Source organism: Nannospalax galili, unplaced genomic scaffold, assembly GCF_000622305.1.
Source record: "Nannospalax galili isolate Female #2095 unplaced genomic scaffold, S.galili_v1.0 scaffold646, whole genome shotgun sequence".
Lineage (NCBI taxonomy): Eukaryota > Metazoa > Chordata > Mammalia > Rodentia > Spalacidae > Nannospalax > Nannospalax galili.
The window spans coordinates 1,175,670-1,194,223 of record NW_008355279.1 but is presented as its reverse complement, the minus strand read 5'-3'; the positions used below and the strand labels follow the sequence as shown (position 1 = coordinate 1,194,223).

The 18,554-nt window shown below is 37.6% G+C and overlaps 1 protein-coding gene across 2 annotated transcripts in view; it reads right to left on the bottom strand.

Annotated features, from left to right (window-relative positions):
• Nucleotides 1-948: 948 nt before the first annotated feature.
• Rev3l (REV3 like, DNA directed polymerase zeta catalytic subunit) overlaps nucleotides 949-18,554 on the bottom strand; it is a 171,754-nt gene continuing 154,148 nt past the window's right edge. For both annotated transcript variants that reach the window (XM_029555725.1, XM_008852401.2), the window contains 5 exons: nucleotides 12,534-12,671; nucleotides 10,815-11,005; nucleotides 9,979-10,225; nucleotides 8,018-8,227; nucleotides 949-2,066 (listed from right to left, as the gene is read on the bottom strand). In XM_029555725.1, coding sequence (XP_029411585.1) covers nucleotides 1,926-2,066; nucleotides 8,018-8,227; nucleotides 9,979-10,225; nucleotides 10,815-11,005; nucleotides 12,534-12,671 — 927 coding nt within the window. In that variant the 3' untranslated portion in view covers nucleotides 949-1,925. The remainder of the gene's footprint in view (nucleotides 2,067-8,017; nucleotides 8,228-9,978; nucleotides 10,226-10,814; nucleotides 11,006-12,533; nucleotides 12,672-18,554) is intronic.

The window sequence follows — 18,554 nt, the reverse complement described above, 5'->3', positions numbered from 1 at the left end:
TATAGGAGTAAAAACACTTAACATCTACCAACAAACTCTTATTTAAAAGGGTGAATGCTACTTTTTTTCCTAGAATATTGCTGCCTTAAGAAATTAATCCTAGGGGCTGGAGAGATGACTCAGTGGTTAAGAGCACTGGCTGCTCTTGCAGGGAACCCAGGTTGGAATCCCAGCATCCACATCGCAGCTAACAACCATCTGTAACTCCAGTTCCAGGGGATCCCACACCCTCTTCTGACCTCTGTGCACACTGCATGACATGGGTGCACTTACATATATGCAGGTAATGAACTCACACACATAAAATAACTGCTGGGCATGGTGGTGCACACCTTTAGTTCCAGCACTTGGGCAGCAGAGGCAGGCAGATCTCTGAGTTCAAAGCCAGACTGGTCTACATAGAGAGTTCCAGTCCAGCTGAGGCTACAGGGAGAGGAGACCCTGTCTCAAAAAGACCAAATAAATAAAAATTAAAAAAAATTAATCCTAGTGCTTTGGTAAGAGAATGGGTCAGGACATAATAATTAGCCAAATCTACTCCCAACCCCCAAGATAGTGTCTTGCTACATGTAGTCCGAACTGACCTAGAACTTGCAGTAATTCTGCTACAGCCTCCAGGGTGCCGGGATTACAGGTTTGGTGCCTTATTGCCAGACACCATGCCTGGCTTTTTTTGTTTTTGAGATAGAGTCACATGTAGCCCAGGCGAGCCTAAAATTCACTATCTAGCTGAGGATCCTTATGAACTCCTGATCCTCCTGCCTCTACCTTTCAAGTGCTGTGTGGCACTGAAGATTGAATCTAGGACCTTGTACATACTAGGCAAGTACTCTGTCAACTGAGCTACATCTCCAGTGCCTAAATTTACCTCATTAAAATTCAGGAAAATGTAACCAATGTAGTTTATAAAACATAATTCTATTTATAGCAAGATAAAAACCACACGAGCATACTTAATATTTTATTCAATTTTAATTTGGTTTCCATTATTAACTCTTAAAACAAAATGATTTCCAGTTTAAAAAACAATGCACTGACCACATAATTCCTTTTTCATTTTATACAGTTATACAAATATCCTAGATACACATTTTGTGTTCAAGGGATGGCAAATAAGATTAACTGTACAGTACATAAGGAAAGAAAATACTTTAAGCATATTTAGAAGCAATAGAAATGTCTATACAAAACAAGCAAAAATGGAATAAAATTTTTATTTTAAAGTATTGCAACAGGCCCACAGGTTTGTAACAAAAATGTCTTTGCACAGTTCCTCACAATGCCCCATTAATAGCTAAAGCAAGACAGCGGCTTTTAGAAAATAATATTTCAAAAATGCTACACATGGTACTATTTGCACAGTTTGATCAAAATAATAAATCTACATTTGAGTCAAGCAAAACCTAGAGGAAATATACCAAACAACTTGAAAATTATTTGTATAAAATTCATTGCACATTATTTTACTCAGTTGTTTGAAAAGTAAAAAAGTGTATTTACAAAATATTTTGCAATCAAAATTATAAAGTGAATGAATATCTCTAAGCAACACGTCTTAATACAGACAGTTTAAGGGAAACGCACGAATGATTTTTAAGAGGTTTTTAGGGTTCCTTCCACAGGGAAGTAAACATGATCTGTTCAAATGGATTTACAAGATGGTACATAAACTGGAGCAAATCCAACACCTGTATTATAAAACAATGTTTAAAAGGTGAAAGAATGAGGAATTTGTACATTGTTAAGAAGTGAGTTATTCAGAGATCAGCAAGTATAACTTTAAATTCAGTTAGCGTAAGTCTTCATAGTCTTGGATAACAGACAATGAACATTTGTGACTTGATGGAGGCTGAGAAAGCACCATGCATGACAGTTTAGTGGTAAACACTGAACAAATAGCACCTGGAATTCTGTGATACGATAACTCAAAACTGGTCTAGTAATTGCCGGAGATACGGTGCCTTGGATAATTCTCTATTTACTCGTGAGAGTTTGAAAAGTATTGGGCAGTTGAGAGAAACACAAGGGATATGTCGGTCAAAGGAGCCTGTACAGTTCTTGCATATCTGAAAGCATAAGAGAAATAGATAAGACAACAGCAAGGTTTCTGTGTATACATGTAAATAACAAATTTTTATAATCCCTCATTTCTGACCCACCCAGATAACTGGCAAACATATAAGATGAAATTGAGCATAGAAAAATTCATTTGTTTCAATTTCTCAGAAGCCTAGCCTACCATATGAGTGAGGTACTTCTAAAGGACATTTCACAAAAAGTGTAATTGTCTAAAGAGTCATTCATTCCTTATATCAACCTGCATCACAAGAGAATCCTATTACATTAAAATTCACAGGCAAGGTGACCTGTGCTTGTCCAAGGCTACTTAGGAACCAGAAACCACCAGCAAACCTGTGCCCCGTAAGAGACCTCTGTTGTAGCAGGTGAACTAACTAACAAAACTGTACACCAAGCCAGAGAGACACAGACACCGACATGGACTGTGACTGAGGATAGTACTGTGAAAACACGGGCAACAAAAGCAGTAACCAGCAAATGTGAGTCTATTAAACTAAGAAGCTCTTGTATGGCAAAGGAAACAGTCAACAGTGGAACGGGAGAAAATATTAGTGAAGTATTTATGTGATAAGGAAAATGAGAATATATCAGAACCAATGGCAAAACACACAAATATGAAAATGTCAACAGCACTAACAAGCAGGAGGATATGAGCTAAATTACAATGGACAGATGAATGTGGTGACACATGCTTGCAATCTTTTCAGAGAATCCTGAGTTCAAGTGTAGCCCAGGATACAAAGCAAGTTCCAGCAAGTCTGGACTATAACATTCCTGCCTCAAAAAACCAAAACCAACCAACCAACCAGTCAAAATAAATGTACAATGAGATATCCTGTAATGTCAATTAGAATGGTCTTTTTTTTTTTAAAAAAAGGCAAAGAATAATCAATCAGAAAGTAGTATGGAGATTCCTCAAAAACTAGAAATACAACTATTATATAATGCAACAATTCCACTACTGGGTATGTATCCAAAGGAAATGAAGTCATTATATCAAAGAGATATGTGTACTCTGTTGTTTATTATAGAGCCTATTTACAACAGTCAAGACATGAAGCCAACTGAGGTTATCTACCAAAACATGAATGGGGTAAATGTGCAAAATGAAGTATTATTCAGCCATGAAAAGGAAATCTCGTCATTTGTAGCAAGGTAGATGCAACTAGAAGATATTAAGTGAAATAAGCCAAACACAGACTGATATAAACACAGGTTCTCATTCATATGTAGAAATTGAAAATGGTTACATCTCAGAAATAATAAGTATGATAATGGTCACCAGAGGTTTAAGAGAAGAGTGGGGAAGAGGAATAAAAGGCTGGCTAACAGAGACCACAATGTGTTAGACTGGAGGAATAAGTTCCAGTGTTTCTTACAGTATTTATGATTACAGTCTATAAGCAATTATGCATCTAAAGAAACAGAAAAAAAAAGCATCTCCAAGTTCCCTATACAAATGCTGGGGGTGTAGCTCAGTCAGTAGAGTGCTTGCTTAGTATGCATCAGAGTATGGGTTCATCTCCAGTACTGCATATGCACAAATTGAGTGTGGTGGTGCATGCCTATAATCCCAGCACTCAGAAGGCAGAGGCAGGAGGATCAACCGAAGTTCAAGGACATTCTTGGCTACACAGCGAGTTTGAGGCCAGCCTGGGGTGCATGAGACCCTGTGTCAAAAAAACAAAAAACAAGGAATGTTTCCAATACAAAGTAATGGCAATTAATCTGATTTGATCAATACATACTCTCCACATATTGAATTATCATATCGTACTCCATATACATGTATACTTTCAGTTAGAAAAAAAGATCCATGGGGACTGGAGAGATGGCTCAGTGGTTAAGAGCACTGACTACTCTTGCAGAGGACCCAGGTTCGATTCCCAGCACCCACAGGGTGGCTATGAACCTTTCTTAACGACAGTTCCAGGGGAATCCGAAGCCCTCTTCTAACCTCTGTGGCACTGCACATACATGCACTCACATACATGCAGGCAGTACACATACATGCAGGCAGTACACATAAAATAAAAATAAAAAAATAAATTTAAAAAAAAGAAAAAAAATTCACACAATATACTACTCTATTGTCAAAAGGAAAATGCTAGGAAAAAGAAATCAAATCAAAGTGATAGTTGCTTTTTTTTTTTGGTCTTTTTGAGACAGGGTCTCCCTGTAGCCTCAGCTGTCCTGGAACTCACTATGTAGACCAGGCTGGCCTTGAACTCACAGAAATCTGCCTCCCTCTGCCTCCCAAGTCCTGGGATTAAAGGCATGCACCACCACGCCCGGCGATAGTCGTTTTCTAGACCAATTGTTCTCAGCTGGCTAACAAGGAGCTTAAAAGTAAACTAATGCCGCCCACACCAATGAATCAGAATCCCCAGGCATAAAAGCTTAAGAAGCCATCATCTTCAAGGATTCCAAGTGATACTGATGTAAAAGATAATTATGGAACAAATTTCTAACAAAAGAGGCTGCATTATGATGCCTTTCATAACCATCAGATTTTTAATGATAGCCTCAAGTCACAAGTATAGCTAAAATGATTACTAAACATGAAAAACTTAAAAATTAAAATGATACTAGTGAGTCCTTTAAAGAATCAATGCAGGGCAACCAAGTGGTTAAAAACAGGAGTCAGTCTGGACACTGAGGCCACGTTTCTGACACAAGCAAGCAAAAGAGCAAGGGAGTGAACATACAACAAACAAGCAACCAGGAAGGCAAGCAGCAGCATCACTCCACTTACCGTGTTCTAAGAGATAAATCAATACTAATTACATCTCTACTGGATGGTTATTGGAGCGGGTTCTGACTTAAAGATGGCATATAGGACACTGAAATTTTGTTCTCTGAGACAATATCCCACATTCAACAGACGGGCATTTTCCTGAGAACACTGGCACTGGAATCATTATTATGTTACTGCCACAAGTAAACTGCTTAGAAACACATGCTTTAGTAGGCTCTGCAAAGACGGAGCATCATGTTCTAGGAAGCCTTTTGCTAATTACAACTCTGCCAAGAGACTCAAATCTGTTTCCAAATATAGAATTTGTGTGTTACAGCTGTATGTACTACAGCTACACACAGGTGCCAGGACAAACTGATAAATATTTAAGAACTCTATGTGCCTGTCTGGTAAATAATCCAGGATGGAATTACTCAACTTGCTAAATTTAACTCCAATGTTTACTTTGAAGACTTTTACTGGTGATTTAATTCCTGAGTGTTATAGCTCAATTCACAATTACATCTAAAAATTTAAACAACACACCCAGGACACCTACATTTTAACTTAAGGAGGCAAATGTTTAAAAATAAAAGATTTCTAAGATCTTTGTAAATTCTTTTTGCTATTCATGGGCTTTCTCATTTTTTAAAAAATTTCTATCAAGACACTTCATTTGTTTTCATCTTTTTATGTTTATTAGTAAAAGTATTTAAGGAGATAAATTTTTCTCTGATATCTGTTATGCATATCTAGAATTTGATATGTAGTATTCATTTTGTTTAACAGGGAATGTTGGAGACTCGAAGTAGAGGACCATTTTGTTTTCTGAGTTTATAATTACTACTTTTATAGCACTGTATTGGTAAATGCCATTTGCAATTTTTTTTGTTTTGTTTTGGAGACAGGGTTTCCCTGTAGCCCCACCTGGTCTGAAACTCACTATGTAGACCAGGCTGGCCTTGAACTCAAAGAGATCCGCCTGCCTCTGCCTCCCGAGTGCTGGGACTAAAGGTGTGTGCCACCACACTGGGCATTTGTTAAATTTTTTTTATCTTTTAGAACATTTATTGAGTTGTTTTGTTACAGACTGCTATACGTATATGATCAAGATTTAAAATAATTTTCTTAAAGATTTATTTTGACTTTTATTTGCCTGTCTGAGTGCAACACTGTATACAGGTACCTGTGGAGGGCAGAAGAGGGAGCTGGATCCACTGGAGCTGGAGTTACAGGCAGTTGTGAGTCACCTGATGTGGGTGCTGGGAATAGAACTCAGGTCTTTTAGGAGAACAGTGACTCTTAACTGCTGAGTCATCTCTCTAGCCCTTATATGGTCATATTTTAAACATTCTATAAACACCTAAAAGTATGTTGTCTAATTTTGTGTTACAGAGTTTGATATACAACCATAAGGACTAGTTTATGATATTTAGATCTTCCATACTTATTTCTAATTGCTTGATTGGTCTTTGAGAAAAATCTATTGAAGTCATTATTAATGTTCCTATATCACTGCATGTCCTGTAGTGATTTATAAAAGTGTCCACAAATATATGAGATTAACTCTTTTAAAATAACACTAGTTTTAGTCTCAGAGTCTTTCCATCTCTAATGTCTCTGCCTCTCTTTTGAGACAAGGTCTCATGAAGCAGAGTCTCCCTCTCCCCCAGTACTGGGATTATGGACTTATGCACCATCCCTGGCTTATTATCTCTTGAAACAAACCATCCTTATTTACAAAGAGAATCATTTCTTTTAAATTGTATTTTTGAAAGAAATGAAATCTACTGGCAAGGAGAGTACTTGCTAGTGTGGTATTTGTCACTGAGGGCAGAAGACAAAAAGGTCCAGGGAGAGACTTCTTACAGCTTGACCTTAGCAGAGCTCTGAAGTTCCTACTCTTGTCAATATACTATATGCCAGGGTCTAATAAGGGAATTTCCCGAGTTAGCTAGTTGCTGCCAAATGACAGCAGCTGATAAAATAAACAGAAGGTGGGAGCCCCCAGTGACTTCAGTGTCTATAGTAACTAGGACCACACAACTTTACAAAATGGCTGAAAGTTATTTTATTGCTCCTTTCCATATTGTTCCCTTAATCATGCAGTAAGCAGAAAGTTGTTCAACAACTATTTATAGTGTACCACCAGGGAGGGCTAGTATCAGGCAGAGCTTCCAGTCTTACCTGCTCACTTGATGGAGACAGACAAGACGACACACACACAATCACAGGAAAGGATGGTAGAAGTCTATTATAGGTAAGGCTTCACCTGTCTAGCTGTTTAAACTTGATTCTTCTCAAATGATTAGAGAAGAATAAGGGCAAATTCTTGGTAGAGGGAACAGGGTATTCAAAGGCCAGAAGGAAGGTGAGATTAAAGTACATTCATGGGCTTAAAAGGTATGGCAGATGTGGCAGGTACAATGTGACAAGAAAAAGGACAGAAAGAAAAAGGACAGAAAATTGGGACAAAGACTGAACTTTATTGACTTTTTGCTTAGATTTCATTTTTCAACTTATTTTAAGAAATGTTTGCTGTTTATTTCTGTTAGAATTCTAACATATGAGAAATTATCTTTATATTTTATGCTGATATTTCCAGCCCAGACACTTATTAGGATGCAAATTACTTAATCTCTCTGTAAGAGTGCCTAGAACAGTCTGTGGCAGTAAGACTCAACCATTACCTATTTATTTTCTATCTGGATTCTCAAAACTGCAGACTTTCCAAGTTTACCCTCTAGTTGCTAAGATCACTAAACTTTTGAGAATGACAAGTATTGATGGATCAACTGAAATCACTTTAATTATTTTTAAAGTAAAAAATTATTTTTATTTATGTGCATGTATGTGTGTGTGGCTATGTGAGTTTATATGCACAACATGCCTGCAGGTGCCTGTGGGAGGCCAAAAGGCATTGGATCCCATGAAACTGGAGTTATAGGCAGTTGTGAGCTGCCTGATATGGGTGTTGGGAACCAAACCTGGGTCCTCTACAAGAGCAGCAAGTACTCTTAACTGCTGAGCCCTCTCCAGGACCCACGTGTAGTACTTTTTAAACTTTCAGAAGTTTATAAGTTTAGAACCCTCATTTCATTTTCCACACTGGTTTCACATCTCATGTTACAATGAAGAGTTGACGATCTTCCCAAAAAGTCAGGTTGCTTGGGATTTCAGGTCTATTGATCAAAACTGTACCTTCACAAGTTGTTCCTGTTTGCGCTCTAACTCCCGAATTTCTTGGTTGAGGATGACTGCAACATGCTGAGGTTGGCTCCGACATTTACTACAGATGCCATGTTGAGTCAGGTCATCACACACAGGACAGTGTAAAGTAGTGAAATATTGTGAGATAGTGCCTTTTCGTCCTTCAGGTTCACCTCTGGATGAGCTGGTAGCTTTCTGGATCTATACCAACAATTAAGGAATAAGCTCAAGTCATCTTCACAGCAAAAAAGCTCTTCCCACGCTAATTACAGTTTTATTTCTTCATTCGTCCATTCAACAAATGTTGAGTAGCTATTATTTTAGATACTGGGATACAGAAATGGCCAAAGTCCTTACTTTCATGGAGCTTACATCTTAGTATCATCAGATGTATCGTTTTGTTAGGCAGTAGGGTGAAAAGTTGCAAAGGAAGTAAATCCATTTCAAATTTAATTGGATATTATGTCACTGAGGAATTCTTTCATTTAATACTGGTTTCAGAGATCTAGTAACACTTTTACATTGAAATAATGTAATACAGTCTTGGAATCTTCTGGTGATCTTCTAAAAATCACTCTGCAGAAATAACATGGAGCTAGCCTCTTATAAATGCTATTGTGTTAACATTTTTGCTGGTGATGAAATGAAAAATAGTAAAAAAAAAAAATCTGAGCTTCCTGGCTTACAGTCAGAATACAGCATTTAAGATTTCAGCCAGCACAAATTACCTAAAGCATTGTTTCAACATCAATTTCCTAGCTTATATTTTTTTCGTTCATTTTACAAATGCTGGCTGAGAGGTAATTCTAAATATCTACTTTTCTCTATCAGTTTGAATACAATCTGTATTTCAGTCTGCGATAATGGCATATGATTGAGAGATCGCAAGTAAATTTTCACAAGTAGACAAAAATGATTCCTCTCTGCCAGGCATGGTGGCACATTCCTTTACTCACAGCATTTGGGAGACAGAGGCAGGTGGATCTCTGTGAGATCAAGGTCAGCCTGGTCTACATAGTGAGTTCCAGGGAAGCTGGGGCTACGGGAGACCCTGTCTCCAAAAAACCAAAACAAAAACAAAAAAACCTGTCATTACTCTCCTAGAAAAATGTACCCCAGATGCTTCAACTCAAATATTACTATTTTAGGCACCCATTGAGTAAGAGTTCAAACAAAGCTCTCTGTACCAAGCTTCTACACTGCATGTTTTACCCTAGTGTAATGGTATTTTTAACATTATTTCTTTTATCTGGTTTCTCTAGGACTATGTATAGATACTATATTCCATAGATGCAATGAGCCCAAGCTGACCCCAAACTCTTGATTTTCCTGCTTCATCTTCCAGAGTGCTGAAATTATAGCTGTGTGCTACCATGCTCAACTTATATCCACATTTGTGTGTATATGTGTGTCTGTGCCTGTGCATGTGCATATGGAGCCCAGAAGTAGACATCCCAGGTTGTTTTCTTCTATTGCTTTCCACATTTTTTTATTATTGTTGTTGAGACAGGATCTCTCACTGAACCTGGAGCCCAGGGACTGGCTAGACTGTTGGCCATTGAGTCCCCAGGACCCTACTGTCTCTGCCTCCCAGTACTTCCCTTATTGAGCCATCTCATCAGCTCTTCCCATGCATTTCTTAGATACCCACTTAAGTAATTTCATGCTCCATTTATTTTCCATTATCTAGTTTACTCCGAGTTATTTTGTGGCTGATTATCACTGAAATTCTTGGGGACTGATTTTAATATTTCTATAGTTTGTGCAACTTTATAGACATTGAGAAGATAGTCACAGTTTCTCTTTTAAGAAACTTGGAAAACATGACATCTTTGCAAGTTTAGGATAATGGAGGAAAAAATCTGCTTTGCTTCTCGTAACACATAAAATCTAGTTATATTGAAAAGTTGATGTGAAATATTTATAGGACATATACTAGTTAGTAAACTTACCCTTGGTAATTCATGATACCAACTGAAGACATCAATACCAATAAGAGAGAAGATTCTTGCCAGAGGTGGAAGAATTTGCTTGGTGATATAGTAAGTGGAATTCAGTCTTAGAGTTGGATCCTGTAGAACTTCTGCTGGGCGCCGTATCAGCTGGATAAGTGGAACTCCTGGGGTCCCATAAATAATGACATATGGCACGCGTTCTCCAACTCGAGGTTCAGAGCGCCGGTCATAAGTAAGCATTTTTCTATTTAAATCCAAATAAAGTACACATTCAGGCTGTCATGGAAGGCACCTTCCCAGCACATTAAATCAGAAGCCTAAAACCATGAGAAATTTATAGGGGCACCTTCAAATTATTATTGCTTCTTTGAGAATTAGATACCTTTCATGCAGTTGACACCAAGTGGATAATGCTATAATGATTTGAAATTTATTCTATATATCCTTGCTACCTGGAAAGTAGTATAATCTAAGAGTAAGAGCAATTATAATTAACAATGAAAGAGAAGAGCAATTTAGACAATCTGACTACAGAATGATAGCATCTAAATGCTTTGGCAGTTCAGTATTAAGGACTGCCTAATAATATTGATATGAAAGAAACAAAAATGTTATCAGACACATCATGATTTACGTTCCAAAGGAAAGCCCAGAAGAGATCTTACAAAGTATAGGGGGAACCCAAATCTTGAGTGAGGTTTCATGTGGGGAAGTGGAGACATTAACTGTGTGTGTCTCCACATAACTGTGTAATCTAGACGTCTTTTAAGTCCTTGCAAACAACCTAGGACTACACTGGCTATTGAGGACTGTACTGCTGTGTGCATTATTACCTTGTAAGTTCAAGAGCTGGAACACAAGCTCCAGGTTTATAAGAAGAACTTCCTCTGTATTCCTTGGCAAAGATAAAATCTTGTATGCTGGCCTTTCCTTCCAAAAGTTTCATACACTGTCGCTGAACATACTGTTTAATTAGACTTATATCTCTTGTTTCAAATAGCAGCTTTAGAGAACGCTCAAGAATCTTAAAACAAAAAAGATGCACAAAAGATAAAATATCTCCCAGTATGTTTCAACATTATTGTTACGCTTTCACTAAAAAGCCATCAGGTACTGGAGTAAATAAATAATGAGACCTTGTCAACACACACACCCATACCCCTCCAGGGAACTTCATTTACCTAAATCTTATGATGATTAGACAATAAAAATGATTAGAACTTGGAAAATATTTTTGAAACTTTATGTAGCTTGCTATTTCTAAGACTATAATGTAGTTTAGAAAAAGCACATTGGAATATTTAAGATGAAAAATCTGCTATGTGATGAGCAACAAAAAACATTTAAGTTTTCTTAAATAGTCAAAGCACTGCAAGGAGAAGAAACCAGACCTGACTTTATGCATTGAAAGGACCCAACTCAAACTATAAAAAGGACAAAGAGAAATGTATTACCAATCAGTCAAAAACAAAAACAAAACAAAAATAACAGCATTTTTGCTTTTATTATAGTATCTAAAAAAATTGTGACAGAATTTTCTGTGTTGAAAATATTTTTGCTACGAAATGATCCAATATGCAGTGAATTTATAGCGTGGACTGAACCTAAATCAATTCCAAGTAAAAATTTTCTATCTTATTCTAAATATTTGAACCTATGCATATTTTTTATGATATGCTTATTTGTTTGACATAGGTCAATTCTGTACCTAAGGGAAAGAATATACTAGATGATTATCTTTCCCAAAATCACTACTGAATAAACCTCAAATTCATGTTATAAATCACATAATATACTGACAATAATCCATTATGTTTTTAATAGTCTCATAACTCAAAATACAAAGTAGTATTCTCATTTGTACATTTATTTACTCATTTACTTACTTATTTATTTATTTATTGATTGATTGTCTTTTGAAACAGGGTATCTCTGTAGCTCCAGCTGGCCTGGGACTCACTGTAGATCAGGCTGGCCTTGAACTTACAGAGAATCGCTTGCCTCTGCCTTCCAAGTGCTGGGATCAAAGGTGTGCGCCACTACACATGCCCAGTGTTATATATTTATTTTTAGTTTGGTGAAAGAATGGGCACGAATAAAGAAAAATACTCTAGAAAATTATTATTAAAAAATTTAAATATAGTACCACACTGTTCAGAAATTTTTCTAATTTGTATTTAATAATTCAAGCACATAAAATTTCAGTTACTCTGGAATGAATTGTGTTACTTGAGAAATACTTGCTAGGTTCTTTTCTTTATCATGATCCATACTTTTTGGGGGCTGTTATACATAAGACAAGATATCCTGTCATCATCCTAAAGGGTGATGAGAGAAAATCTTACTAGTTCATGTGTTGCTTTTTAATGATCTTGATAAAACAAGGTATAGGGAGAAGTCTGAAACTATGACTACAGTAAAATAGTTTTCATTAGAAATAAAATTCTCAAAATTCACATAGATCCTTCTGTACTTGTGTGTGGAATGTGTGTGTAAGGGTAGTTACATCCATGCCAGATTCTTTAGCTACTTATTTTAACAGTTGAACTTACCTTAGAAACAGCAGGGCAAGAATCTCTTCTAACTGTTTCTATTCCTTTTGCATCAAATACTGGATCCTTTTGATCCAATGTTTCATACATGTAACCCACATATCTCTTTTTTGTTTGTAAAACACATGGCAAATATACCTGTAGTAAAAGTAACAAAATGACTCTCAATAATGACTCCCCTCCATGACTACTTTTCTGTTGTTGTTATCTTTACTCTGGTATCAATCATAAACAACCTAAATTACTGAGGATAGAATGTAATAGTATCTAAAAGCTGGATATGAAACACACAAAATGAACTGTTATGACTTCTTTTACCACTCACCTTTTAAAAAAATATTTTATTATTTTTATTTTTTATGTGTATGAGTGTATTGCCTGCATGTATGTGAGTGCACCTGTGTTGTGCAATGCTGCAGATGTCAGAAGAGGGCTTTGGATTCCTCTGGAACTGGAGTTAAGGACAGTTCGTAGCCGCCATGCGAGTACTGGGAATTAAACCTAGGTCCTCCAAGAGCAGTCAGTGCTCTTAACCGCTGAGCCATCTCTCCAGCCCCCTACTCACCTTTCTTACACTACCGGTTTTGCTCTTACTTTAAGTGACACTGTTTTCTCAAGAGCAATCAATCATATTTTAATTTAAAATTATAAGTACATATAGCACAAAATTAAAGTTATGAGAATAAGTAGTGAGAACTTCCTAAAGGTATACTGTTACTGGTTTCCTGTGTGTCTTCCCAGAGGTATTTTGCTTATACATTCTTCTCTCTACAATATTGGCAGCTTAGCATATACACTACTTTGCACTTTGTATATTTAAGTTAATAATTGATTTTGAGGAGTATCCCATCCCACTACAGAAAGCTCATTTGTCTTATAGCTATATTGGGGGGTTGGGTCTCACAATTTATGTAGCCTGTTACCTATTATGGGACATTAAGGATGAGGAGGCTTTCAATCTTTTTTTGGGAGGGCGGGGAAGCAGTTTCACTATGTAGCCCAGGCTGGCCTCAAACTCAAGAGACCCACCTGCCTCTGCCTCCCTAGTGCTGTGATCAAAGGCATGTACCACTAAGCCAAGCTTTGCTTTCAATTTTTAGGATGTAAAAAGAGTGCTCTAGCATAAACAGTCTTACATGAATTAATTTTCAAGATAAATTCTTATTTATTTTTGGTCTTTTTTTGAGGCAGGGTCTCCCTATATCCCTAGCTGGCCTGGAACTCACAGAGATCCACCTCCCACCCCCTGCCTGAGTGCTGGGATTAAAGGCATGTTGGTATATTCTATTTCTGAATTATTATTATGAATTTAGTTCTTTTTCCTTTTCCCTAAGCTTCTCCTCCCCAAACACTTATTTCTTATTTTTCTTCTTTTGGAGAGGGGTTGTCTTTTTGAGACAGGGTTTCCCTGAGTCTCAGATGGCCTGGAACTCTTTATGTAGGCCAGGCTGGCCTTGCTCTCACAGTGGTCCACCTGCCTCTGCCTCCCGAGTGCTGGGATTAAAGGTGTGTGCAACCACTCCCAGCTTTTATTTTTCTTTTTCAGAGCACTGTCTTACTATTTTTCTGGGTATAGCCTTGAATTCCTGGGCTTAAGTGATCCACCCACCCTGCCCCTAGTTTAGCTAGGTCTACGGGTATGTGCCAGTGTGAGATATATACTTTTAATTTACAAATTAAAATTTTATGTTTGTTACGGTCAATCTGGTATTCTGAAATGGGTTCACATTGAATGTTCAAGCTTTATCAATAAACATGCTAAATATACATGACCTTAATATTCCGATTAAAAAGTAGAAATTGGGGCTGGAGAGATGGCTCAGCGGTTAAGAATACTGCTTGTTTTGTGGAAGACCAGGGGTTCAAATCCCAGCATCCACATGGCAGCTAACAACTGTCTGTAACTCCAGTCCCAGGGGATCCGACAGCCTCTTCTGACCTCCACGGGCACTGCACAATATGGGTGTACTTACCTACATGCAGGCAATACACACATACACATAAAATAAAAACAGTAAGTAAAATATTTTTAAAAAGTGAGACTCTAGTATAAGCTGTTCATTAGATATTCACTTTGGGGAGCTGAAAAGATGGCTCAATGGTTAATAGCACTGGCTGCTTATGCAGAGGACTCAGGTTCAAATCCTAGCACCCATGTGGCAGCTAACAACCATCTATGGTAACTCTAGTTCCTGGGGATCTGATGCCTTCTTCTGGCCTGTGTGGGCACTGAACACACATGGTGTACTCACATAAATGCAGACAAAACATACATGCAAAATAAAAATGAATAAATAAAAATAAAGGGCACAGGAAAGTTGAAAAAAAGTTACACATGCTAATATTGACCAAAAAAAAAAAAAAGATGTAAAGGTAGACTCCATTCAACACAAGGATTATAAAAATAATTTTTTAAAAAAATTTAATTTTATGTATATAAGTGCATCTATTAAAGATGCTTTGCTTATAATTAAAAAAAAAACCTTTTAAATAAAATTCTAGCTTCCAAATGGCTTCGTTAATCAATTCTATCAACCATTTAAGAAAAAAGTAACTGTAGTAATATTAGACACTTAAAAAAAAAGAAAATAGAGGAAATACCCTTAAAATTTTTATTAATAAGTTTAGTGTGTATGGCTGTGTGTGCATGTGCACACACATGGATGTGAAAGCCAGAGAAAAACTTTGGGTCTCCTTTCTCTTCGGGTATTATGTGGGAATATCTCTACCTTTTTTTTTTTTTTTTTTTTTTGAGACAGGGTTTCTCACTTGGACCTGGGGCCCAATGATTCAGGAATCCTGTCTCCATTTCCCCAGTGCTGGGACTATACATGCATGGTACCACTCTTGGCTTTTTACATGGGTGTTAGACATTAAACTCAGGCCCTCATTCTTACATGGCAAGGACTTTAACAACTGAACTGTTTTCATAACCCCATTAAATTAAATAAATTCATTAACTCATTAATTCATTCATTCATCTACAGAATCTTGCTATGTAGCCCTGGTTGGTCTTGAACTTGCTATGTAGACCAAGCTCACCTCAAACTTGAAGCTAGTCTATTGCCTTAACCTCCTGTATCTTGTGTGCTGGGTGTTCATCACCATAGCTGGCTGACAGAATATTTTTCATTCATTTTGTGAGCACAGTCTTTTCTGGTCCCCAAAACAGACAAAGATAATACAAGAAAATAAAACTTCAGGTCAATATTCATTATGAAAAGATGCAGAACAATTCTCAACAAATGTTTATATTTTCTTTGAGTGGTTCTGCAGAATTTTAGGCCTGTGATTTTTTTTTGGGGGGGGGACGGGGGTACAGGTAAACTTTTGTATATAGTGCCATTTTCCAAGCACATCAGGCTTTTCATTTTACCAATTGAGTTGAGTGACCACAGCACCATACACATACTTTTAGAATAGCATTCATCTCTATGTTCCTACTAGACCCCCCCTTTACTTGTTTCCTAATTACAACACTCATTCTTCAGAAGAGATACCATAATCTGAGTCCTCTTTGACTCAATAAATACTATGGCATAATTCTTGGTTCAAGAAGGCAGGCATTTGGTAGTTATCTTTTTTTTTTCCTTCCTCCTTATTCTTTCCACACTGTCCTTCCTAAATTGATCACTTCTGTCACCCATTTTCTTTCTCTGACTCTCTTGCTTGAACTGACCTTTCTTTTCACTAGTTCAGACTATCGAAAAGTTGCACGAGGCATTTCTGTTTTGAGACTGTCCTTCTCATTTTACCTTATATACTGCTGCTAGGTCAATCTTTCTTAAATAGCGCTGATCATGTCACTCTCCAGCTTGATAACCACTATGATTTATATGTATCCCCCTTAGGGGACATGTTTAAGGTATTGGTAATGTGATAGAACTGGGTGGTGGTGGGGGGGGCTTTGGGGGTTATGAGCGATCCTGCTCTCATACTCAGATTGGATAGATTTATAAAATATCACTAACGGAGTTTATTGCTTCTGCTTTCCATCATGTGAGAATGCAGCAAGAAAGCTTTCACCAAACATAAGACAATGGTGCCTTGAGTTTGGACTTCTCAGCCTCCAGTTTTCAGAACAATGAGATATAGATGTCTGTTCTTCACAATTTACCCAGTCTACAATATTCTAATAATAAAAAAACTCTTATGAATAAAATTTGAAGATTTTAGCTTGGTATTCAAGACAGTCACACAGACTTGTCTCAATTTCCAGACAATTGACAGAGCTAATTTATGAACATTTCTAATCCTTTCCTTTAGTTAACTGGCTCTTAGAGGGCAAGGGTGCGTTCTATGCTTCTTTGTATTAGATAAGGTCTCATGTATTCTATGCTGGCTTCAAATTTGTTATGTAGCTAAGGATGACCTTGAATTCCTGACACTCTTGCCTCTACCCATCAAATACTGGGATTTCAGGTGTGCACCAACAAACCAAGTTTTATGTAATGCAGAGGATGGAACCCAGGGCTTCCTGCACGCTAGGCAAATGCTCTACCAACTAAGCTATATCACCAGCCCTCAATGTTTATATGGAAAAAATTAAATACTGATGGAAAGATAGTAGAAGATGCTGAGAGATGGCTCAGTGGTTAAGAGCACTGGCTGTTCTTACAGAGGACCTGGGTTCAATTCCCAGCACCCACATGGTGGCTAACAATCACCCTAACTCCAGTTCCAGGGGATCTGACAACCTCTTTTGACTTATGGGCACTGCAATACATGGACTAATTTACATGCATGAAGGCAATATACTCACACACATAAAAAATAAAATATTTAGGGCTGGAGAGATGGCTCAGTGGTTAAGAGAACTAGCTGCTCTTGCAGAGGACCCAGGTTTGATTCCCAGCACCTACATGGTGGTTAACAATCATCTGTAACTCCAGTTCCAGGGGATCTGATGCCCTCTTCTGACCTCTATGGGCACTGCATCACATGGGTGTACACACATGCAGGCAATACACTCTTACACATAAAATAAAAATAAATCAATTAAAAAAAAAATCAGGCATGGGCGTGGTGGTTTACGCCTTTAATCCCAGCACTTGGGAGGCAGAGGCAGGTGGATCTTTGTGAGTTCAAGGCCAGCCTGGTCTACATAGTGAGTTCCAGGACAGCTGGGGCTACAAGGAGACCCTGTTTCAAAAAAAGACACACACAAAAAAACCCCCCAAAAACCTTTTCTCCACAAGTTGCTTTCACTCAGAGTTGTTTTTTTTTTGTTTTAAATCATCACAATCAACAACAACAACAACAACAACAAAACCCAGAAACAAAGCATGACAGTCATAAAAAACAAAACAGATTTTGTGCACTTCACTTTGGGAAGTTTACTCCTAGGACCCGACCATCATGTAGTGGGGAAGCACAAGCATCCTTGAGGAAAGGCCATGTGTAAATAATTCCCGCTGATATTGCTATCTACAGCCAGCATTCACCAGCAGACATTAGAGTAGGCAAGCTTCAGATGATTTTAGTCTTTAGTTGTTGACTGGATTACCCTCAGGCATTGCCTAGGTTACACTCAGCCTTTACGTTTTCCTAGCCTCTGTGAAGCACAGACAAACTACCTGGTGTACTACTTTTTCTGAACCACAAAATCCATAAACAGAATATGTTGACTGTTTTATACCATTAAGATTGGGGTGGCCTATTTCACAGCAAAGTAACTGAAATAATGTTTTCAAATCTTTGAACAGTTTCTTAAAAAAAAAAAAAATGGGCCTGGGGAATATTGTTCAGTATTAGAGTGTTTGCCTAGTATGAGCTAGATCCTAACAGCACACATACAAAAACCAAGCAACAAAAGCAAAAAGAAAAACAATTAAAAAAAAAAAAAACCCATACTCCTGAGTGAGATTATCTAAACCTAAAAAATTTAACATTCGGCACTACTATCCTCAGGCCTCTTGGGGTAAGTCTATAGTGCAGCTCTCCGCACCGGGACTCCCTAAGCCTCATTCACCCTTCCATCCCCCCCCCGCGCCCCCTGCCCGCCGTTCTATACTTCTAGTT